Source organism: Myotis brandtii, unplaced genomic scaffold (assembly GCF_000412655.1).
Source record: "Myotis brandtii unplaced genomic scaffold, ASM41265v1 scaffold227, whole genome shotgun sequence".
NCBI classification, from domain to species: Eukaryota; Metazoa; Chordata; class Mammalia; order Chiroptera; family Vespertilionidae; genus Myotis; species Myotis brandtii.
Genome location: NW_005358520.1, coordinates 980362 through 989172, shown reverse-complemented (window position 1 = coordinate 989172; position 8811 = coordinate 980362). Strand labels below are relative to the sequence as shown.

General features: G+C 35.1%; 1 protein-coding gene across 4 annotated transcripts in view; it reads right to left on the bottom strand.

Moving 5' to 3' along the window:
- Positions 1-8811, bottom strand: part of PMS1 (PMS1 homolog 1, mismatch repair system component) — a 62681-nt gene that overhangs the window by 39689 nt on the left and 14181 nt on the right. For all 4 annotated transcript variants that reach the window (XR_001362131.1, XM_005866277.2, XM_005866280.2 and 1 more), the window contains exon 5: positions 3976-4139. Coding sequence is in view for 3 of the 4 variants with exons in the window: in XM_005866277.2 (XP_005866339.1) it covers positions 3976-4139 (164 nt within the window). In the remaining variant the exon portion in view is untranslated. The remainder of the gene's footprint in view (positions 1-3975; positions 4140-8811) is intronic.

Here is an 8811-nt window from a genome sequence, read left to right as displayed (position 1 = left end):
GGGGGGGGGGGGGGGGGGGGGGGGCGCGGAGCTGGGTGAAGTTGGGCAAAGGGGAGCAGGAATGGGGACATCTGTATTTTTATTTTAACAATAAAAATAAAGTTATAAAAACAAATAAATTAAAATCGCTCAGCTTCTCAAAAAATAAATAAATAAAATATATCTAAAGAGACATCTGCCTTCATTAACTAAAAAAGAAACAAAAACGAAACCCACCCAAACTTTCAACATTGGAACTGAAGGAATAATTTCTTCAAAAGGAAACGTTAAAGCACAGCCCTCACCTGAAATTTCTCTTTACCTACTATGCCTCCACAGCCCTGGCTGGGATGGGGAGAAGGGCGTGCCCCTTTAGCACTGATCCAACTGTGGGCAGAGGACTTTTCCTTGATTCCTCCTAGCACAGCTGACACAAAACTGGGACATTAAAACATGTTGGAGTAAAAGACGAAAAGATGCAAAGAAGGATAAAATGGTAAAGATGCAAAAAAACATCTTTGAATGTAAGGGACAGATTATAAATGACCACTTACTTATCTTTAATTTATAATCCAATAAACTAGCCCCTTTCTCATTCTTGGTCACCCCCACCCCCAAATCTTTGACCACCACCCCAGAAGAGTAGCCTCCTAGGAAACCCAAAAGCTTTGTCCAGTGGGAGCCACCAACTCTCCATGGCCAGTTTCCTGGGTTTCTGTTCCTGACTAAGGCCCTGCCTCCTCCCAGATTGACGGACACTAGAGAGTCAACTCTTCAAAGCTACCACCATTCTTCCAAACCTCAAAAATACATAAACGGATCCAAATAAACTTTAGCACTCATCACATCGAGGTGGGGGATATGGGAAGTCATTCCTTCAATTACTTGTCCTTTGTACCAGTTAAAACCTTTTTATATCAATGATATCCAATTTAGCTTTTGCAATATCAGTGGGCTTCTAATTATGAAGACAAAAATTGAATTCCAAACAATTTTAAAAACTACAAACAATATTTTGGAAAAAAGAAATATTCACAGAAAAACAACAAGCATGAAATATGAAAGTATCTCTTATCTGAACTCATGCATTTAACATTATGTTCTGAACTAGTGATATATAGACTTACTCATGTACATATGAAACAGCTAAGAATAGTAAATTGGTCTCAGATATCACACTGAGAAAAACTTCTAATTATGGAAAATTACTTTATAAATGAAAATATATGCTGTGGGACTTTACAGGAACTCGGTTATTACAACTAAAGCTGAAAATTGTAGTGCTCGTCCTAAGGAATGGTTCTAGCATTTCTCCAAGTTATAAACTCACTGAGTCCACTTGTAAATTATTTGAATAAACTCACTGAATCCACTTGTGAATTATTTCCCTTTAGCTGTCTTATTATTCAATACGCTTTCAAGGAACATGATGATGAAAGAAGAAAAACACTTCTTTCTAACATAACCATACTGGCAAGAACATTGACATTATCAGTATTCAAAGAATGTCTTGGCAGGTTAAACCTTCATAAAAAGAAGAAACACTATCTAATCCAAGATGTCAAAATAGCAATAGTACTTCTCATATTATGTGTAATGTGATTGTTTGCTTCTACAGCAAAAATTTTTTTCAAAAAAGGAAAAGATGCCGACATGGTAATGTTTAAATTTTAAGCAAAGGCACAAACATTCTTCAGAAAAGCACATAAAATAGGGTAAGAGTAAGCATGTTTAAAAGAAAAAGACTAAAATCAGAACTGTACTCCATGTTCAAAAAGATTTAAGAAAATGTGGCAATGCTGTTTTTGGAAGTTTAACAATATAGTTTAAAATTCGAGGCACAACAGCACTATTAAGAAACAAAAAGTAGAAAAACAATTTGTACTAAGAGAAAAAGGCTTGCAGATAGACTGCTTGTTGTGGCTTAGTCCGCGGTTCCCTTGTGTAATGGAGCTAATGCCTAGGTTCACAGGAAGACTTCTGATAGTCGGACATCCCGTCACTGCATCACACTCTCAGCACACTCTCCAGGACCTGACATCACTGAAGGCCATCGAGGGACTCGTGTTTGCTCAATGTAAGTTCAGGTATGTTGCCCTCCAACAACAATAAGATGCAGTATATTATAAAGTCCTACTTTTCATTCTTAAAATACCTATACAGATGATCTTATAGTAGCTGAGAAAATATAAACTTACCCAAAGCTTATAAGGTGTGTGTATATATATATAAATATATATAAATATATATAAATATACATATATATAAATATATACATTTGACTTTAAATACTCATTTCCATTACATGAGGCAATAATCTTTTTCTTTGTTTTCTCTTACTTAACTTTCTTCTTTAGTTGTACTCACTTCTATATATAGTTCCTATCTTAATATTTTACCTTTTCCATCAGTTTTCTCTTCCTGATCACTATTTCTTCTGTCTTTGATCTTTTCTTAATTGGTTACATTCAACTTTTAATTAGTAAACATCCTTTGGATCAAGAGGTCCTCGTGTTATTTATATTAGCAGGACGAGCCTCCACCCATTGACATCCTGAGGAAGCACAGCATGGTAGAGCTGGAAGAGATCTCACGGTATCATTTGGTTGAGCTCTATGCCAGCAGCAACAGGTGGCTGACTATTCTTAATGTTTTTCTTTCTTTTTTACTTTTTTAATGACCAAAGACTTTTTTCATAAATATTCTACCATAGCTTGGTTTAATACAAAACCTTAACAAGTAAAAACATGTGGAGTAGAAAGAAAACTGGGTGAAAACAGTTCTGACCTAAGCACTATTACTTACTAGAAAATAAAATTTTTCCTTTGATTGCTTTGAAAAAAATAAAAAATCCCTTTGATCACTCTGAGCTTCAAGTTCCCTGTGCAAATAGAAATAATGCTGTCTGGCTCACAAAGTTTTGCAAGTGTTCTGAAACCTGGAAAAGAACTATATAAATACTAGAGGCCCGATGCACGAAATTTGTGCAAGAGTAGGCCTTTGCAGCCGCCGCGGCTGCCTAGATCTCTCCCTGGCTGCCTGGATCCCTCCCTCACAGCCCCGGTGGCTGCCTGGATCCCTCACAGCGGGGCAGCTGCCTCAATCCCGAGGCTGCAGCCCCTGCTTTGTCTGGAAGGTCATCTGGAAGGACATCCGATCTAATTGGCATATTATGCTTTTATTATTATAGATAAAGTACTATCACAATGGGAAGCAACAGAGGGTAAAGACCTGCGCTCTGTAGGCATGTTCATTTCAAATCCCATCACAGTTTAGCCTTCAACCCGGAGTGAAGTACTGGACCTCCCTGAGTTCACTTCAGAGGACAATTGCAAAACTGGTATGTCTACCTCACTTGACTGTTTATGGGAGTTTAACGTACCTACACAGGTCCTTGCATGATGTGGGTTCTCAATAAATGTTAATTCCTTACTCCCCATCAGGATTCCACACTTCTGCTCTGTGGTTCTACTCTCCTTCCATGAACTATTTCAAGGTACATATGTGAAACTTATGAAAAACAAAATAATCAGAAATTATGTAAGCCTTTCTTTCCCCTAAGATTCATAAAGCAACAAGAGTTCCTCATCAGCCCTGCTTTGAAAAATGGGAGAAAATAAGGTAGAGTTTCCTTTAAAAAATAAACTCTTCCAAAGAAGGAAGGGATTAGAATAGATGATGAAAAATGTCACTAAATTGTGAACTCCTTAAAGGAAAAGAACAAGTCTTTATTTATCTTCATATTTAGGAAGCACAGAAACATTGCTTGTGTGGAAGAGTCTGTAGGTGGATCTCTGATCTTAGAAATTAAGAAATGAAAAGTTCCATCAGATTTTATATAGATATCAAGTAACAAAATAAAGACTATTTACTGAGATTAAACTAATGAGGACGAATTTTAAGAAGACTCTTTACATGTTTGATTTAGATAAAATACATTGTTCCTTTAATATATCATATACCAAAAAGATCTTACAGAAATACAATAATGCATACCTTGTTATGTATAAAAAGAATCCTTAAGTCAGGTTTCAGTATTCCATAGCTTATGAGGAGATCTAGGACCTTTTTTATTTCATCTTTACATTTTTTAGTAGTTGAGTAAAATTGTTTTCTTACAGGTAGGTTCTTAAACAATCTTAAAGCAGTTACAGTTGTACCTGTTGGCAGATAAATGAAGAGCATATTTAGATGTGGAAGGAACTTCAGATCTTTAAATCCATATACAATCAGTAATTAACCCCTTCTATCACTGAAGGCCAGTCCTCCTCCAACTTTGGCCCAAAGAAGATCAACTTTGCTATTCTGATTCTATGTTGCACTCTTCTATTGTAACAGGACTGACCTGCTAGGTGTGCTCTCTTCTATGTGGTAAAAGCAAGAATAATCTTATTTCTACCACTGCAAAGAAACATGGGCTTACCAGAATGTAGTATCTTAAGAATGCTGCTGGTATTCAAAACACCTCGGGATGGTGCTTATTCTACACTTAAAGTATAATATAGAGGTAGCTACACAGCATATATGATAACCTTAATTATTCCACTAAAAATTCTTATCTGAAATATCTAATTGCCTGGTTTGATTTACCCTCATCTTCTGAACAACAAATATTCAAAACAGGATATTTTTTTAAATTATGCATTTATTTAACTAAAAGTTGAATACAGGTATAAACATTTATACTGCTTAAATATTGGGTTATTAATTAGCTCTTGTTTTAAAAAAATGAAATTAGGACCATTTTTCCTCCAAATTCTTTAGCATAATAGTTGTTTTAAAAGTTCTTATCTGCTAATTCAAATATCTGGGTCATCTGTGGGTTTGCTTATATCAACTATTTTTTCTCTTGATTACGGATTCCATTTTCCTATCTTTGTGTCTCTCAATATTTTTATTTTCCCCAGACACTGTGCATAAAAGGACAATAGGTAATGAAGGTGGTAATACTTTCCCCCAGAGAAGGCACTTCATTTCCTCTGTCAAGCAGCTAGAGTAAAGAGCGGATCTCTTCAATACAATCAGGAGTTTATCTGTGTTGGAGACGAGTTGCCCCTTCATTTAGTTCCGGTTCACTTCCAGTTTCTAATGTCTTGAGGATGGAAATATGTCTCTTCCTCTAGCAAGGCTCTGACACCTAAGCACAACAAGACTTAAGATTTTTCTTTCTCTCTCTAGCTTAGTCCCAACTTTCTTCATCACTTGTTACTCAGTAAAAGTCCTGATGAAATTTAGGCATGAGGTGAACAAGCTCCATATTAGAGGATCCCATCTTCCAATCTGTCATGTAAACTCACATGTGGCTATTAAACGTTCAGCTGGTTTCTCGGAGGACCATAAAAGACCCCTGCCTAGCCACAGTAGGTCTGCTCTTTTGTCTTGCTAGGCCTCCCGTCTCAGTTAATGTTCCCAGGGATGCCAGTGGCCACTAGTTTCTTCTTGTCTAGGAAAGGGTCATCTTTCTCTTGAACTTAATTCATTTAAACTTCTTTGTGACATAGTTCTTCAATGGTTTTTAAATAATACAAATTTTAAAAATTATGTGCTTTTCTCTTCTTTGCTACATAGAAAGCAATGGTCTCTTGAAATCTTCTATGTCCATCTTGCTGAAAAGTTATACTGCCATCCCTCTGACCTACCATTTTCAAATTCAAATGTTCTTTTCTGAAAATTCTGTTAACTTTACTCTTGGCAGCTGGTGGCTACTTTGTATTGTCATTATTTATTTACTCATCTGTGTTCTCCACTAGTGAGTTCCTGTGACAAATATAAGGGCATATACTGTAGCTGTGAATAGATGGTGTGAAGGAAGAAGGCAGGGAGAAATCAGTAGGGCAAAATATGTTTATGAAAGGAAAAAAATATGCTGATTTTTAAAATATGTTACATATCAGAGACTACAATATACCTAATACATATGTTAATTAATAAATAACTGCTTTAGCAGCTAAAAATATTCTCTCAGAGTAAATTGAAAATTACCAATAAGCCAAGAATTATGTGTTGGAATAAAACTTAATGACGGAAAACTTTGCTGATTCCAAATATATAGCCTTAAAAAAAAAGTACCAAGTAATATTGGCCAATAGGGAGGAGGCCCTAGTGTACTATCATATGTTACAAGAGAACTGTTCAGCTCTCTAACGTTAGCACATTCTACAAACACCAGGATGAAACTGCAGCCTGTGATATGCTCCCTGTTATACTTTTACATGATGCCTATGTTATGCCACTTATATAGGCAGTGATTTATGTTCTTAATGTAAAGAGGTATGATTGTTGCATATGTCAATTTCCTTAAACTACTTAATAAAATTCCATTCTCAAAATTAAAAAAATCTTTCAATATATGCACAATCACACACAGCAGGGATTTACAAAAAACATGATGCTCTACTCTAATAACAGCGTAGGGAAAGGAAATATCCTGATCAGAATACTTTAAATACACTATTTTTGACATGTGAGAAATTCCTAAGGCAGAAGAAGTATTAAAATGTGTTAAAAGAATTTTTCTAGGAGGGTAAATAAATTTAGAAGCTTAATACTGATTATCTAGAGTAAAGAGAATAGAGGTGATGACAAAAAAGATATGACTAAAACAAATAATTTAGTCAGAGTACTTGGTAAAAAGAATTTAAAAGCTGAAGATTTAACTTTACATTTCTTATTAATTTTTTAAATGTCTTATAAGGTAAGGGTAATTATAAATGGCATACTGTTAAACACATAAATAATTTTAAATGGCTAAATTAATCCATAAAACAAATACCTACACCAGAACTGGAATCTCCAGTAAACTATTTTTAAACACTTTAAAATATGTTTCTTAAAGGGGTAACGAATTTTCCAATGCTTAAAAAAGATTCCATTGTAATTTGTTCCTGCATCTACAGTTAGGCTATCTACAGGTGCCATCCTATTAGATGATATGAGGAGTAACTGCTAAGTAAGGCTGTTACACCACAGCAGAAATTAATCTATGAGAACCCTAAATGCACAGGTATTAATTAAGATGGCTGAACTGTAGTTTTATCTTACACAGAAAATATTTAAATGGAAGCTGAATGACAGCTGGTGAAATGTGAGTCCGTGATTCAATCACTCAAAAACTATCAGCACTAAGGCAACATAAATGTAAAATGCTTTTGAAAGTGTTTGTGGATTTCAATAAGCTTGATTTTTGTGCTGTTTTCCTAGCCAATAAACTGTAATTTGGAGAAAAAAGTGATCTATGAAAGGCAATTACTACTAGTTTAGCAACTACTGACTTTCCAAGTATGTTGTTTCTTAAGGTGAAAGAAATATTGCAAAAGAACATCAGGTTCATTAATTGCCTGTAGAAATTCCTTAATATGCATACCTGATCTCACTAAAAGTAGAAGATGTAGGTCAGCAAGAAAAGAAAAATCAATCAGAAAACAGGCAGAGATCCGAAGGTTTCCATATTTAAGAACTGTTACTTCATAGTTCTCATGGAGATGAATACAGGAAAGCATGAGAAATGTGAGTGATGCAAAGTCACTGGCCATCCAGATTAGACTGGCTACTAGTAAGATAAAAATAAATACATTTAAGTTTTATAAGGTGACTAGATTACTTTAAAGTACTCTACTGGACAGCCACTCAAATAACTCCTAATGGTTTCCTAATTTGAACTTCTAAGAACTGGGGTCAGAGCATTTCTGGAGAGGAACCATATTTTAAAAGGCCTTCTCTTTGTCCTAATCTAAATACATGAGAAAAATGTTAGTGTGTTTTCTTAAGAGTTTCTATTTACTCCATGTATATACAAAAATGTTAATTTTTAATGGGCAAAACTAACAGTAACTAATTGGAGATTTATAAAAAAAAAGAAAGAATGAGAGAATCTGGCATCAGTGTTAAGGTACAAGAAAATAAATTTCAATGAAGAAAGACAAGACATTTGAAAAAATAAATCCAATAATTTAACATTAAAACTGGAGGGAAGAGCCCTAGCTGGTTTGGCTAAGTGGATAGAGCGTCGGCCTGGAGACTGAAGGGTCCTGGATTCGATTCAGATCAAGGGCACATGCCTGGGTTGTGGGCTCTATCCCCAGAAGGGGGCGTGCAAGAGACAGACAATCAATGATTCTCTCTCATCACTGATGTTTCTATCTCTCTCTCCCTCTCCCTCTCTAAAATAAATAAACAAACAAACAAACAAAAAACCTAGAAGGAAGAAACCATAAAAAAAGACTGATAAATTATAGGGAGGGACAACAAAATTAAAAGTGAATTTACAATACAAATTGGAGAAGAAGGGCAAACAACAACAAAAACACAAGTCCCTCTTCAGATCTAACAATTCTTTTGGACATGACTCTAAAGAGGTCATACCTTTAACGTTCTCTCAACTTGAACATCCTATTAGAAGTTAGCCGTATGAAAAAGATTAAAGGAAATATGTGAAACACAAGCCTAAAGAGATTATTTTCCCCTTAGAAGTAAATAGTAGAGGTATTTAGAAACACAAGATGTCAATTAAAAAACAATGAAATTATGTAAGTGTATAAAACACTAAAAAAATGAAACTAGACCACCAACTTACACCATACACAAAAATAAACTCAAAATGGATAAAGGACTTAAACGTAAGATGGGAAGCCATAAAAATCTTAGAGGAATCCACAGTCAGCAAAATCTCAGACATATGCCGAAGCAATATCTTTACTGATACAGCTCCTAGGGCAATGGAAACTAAAGAGAAAATAAACAAATGGGACTACATCAAAATAAAAAGCTTCTGCACAGCAAAAGAAACCATCAACAAAACAACAAGAAAGCCCACTGCATGGGAGAACATATTTG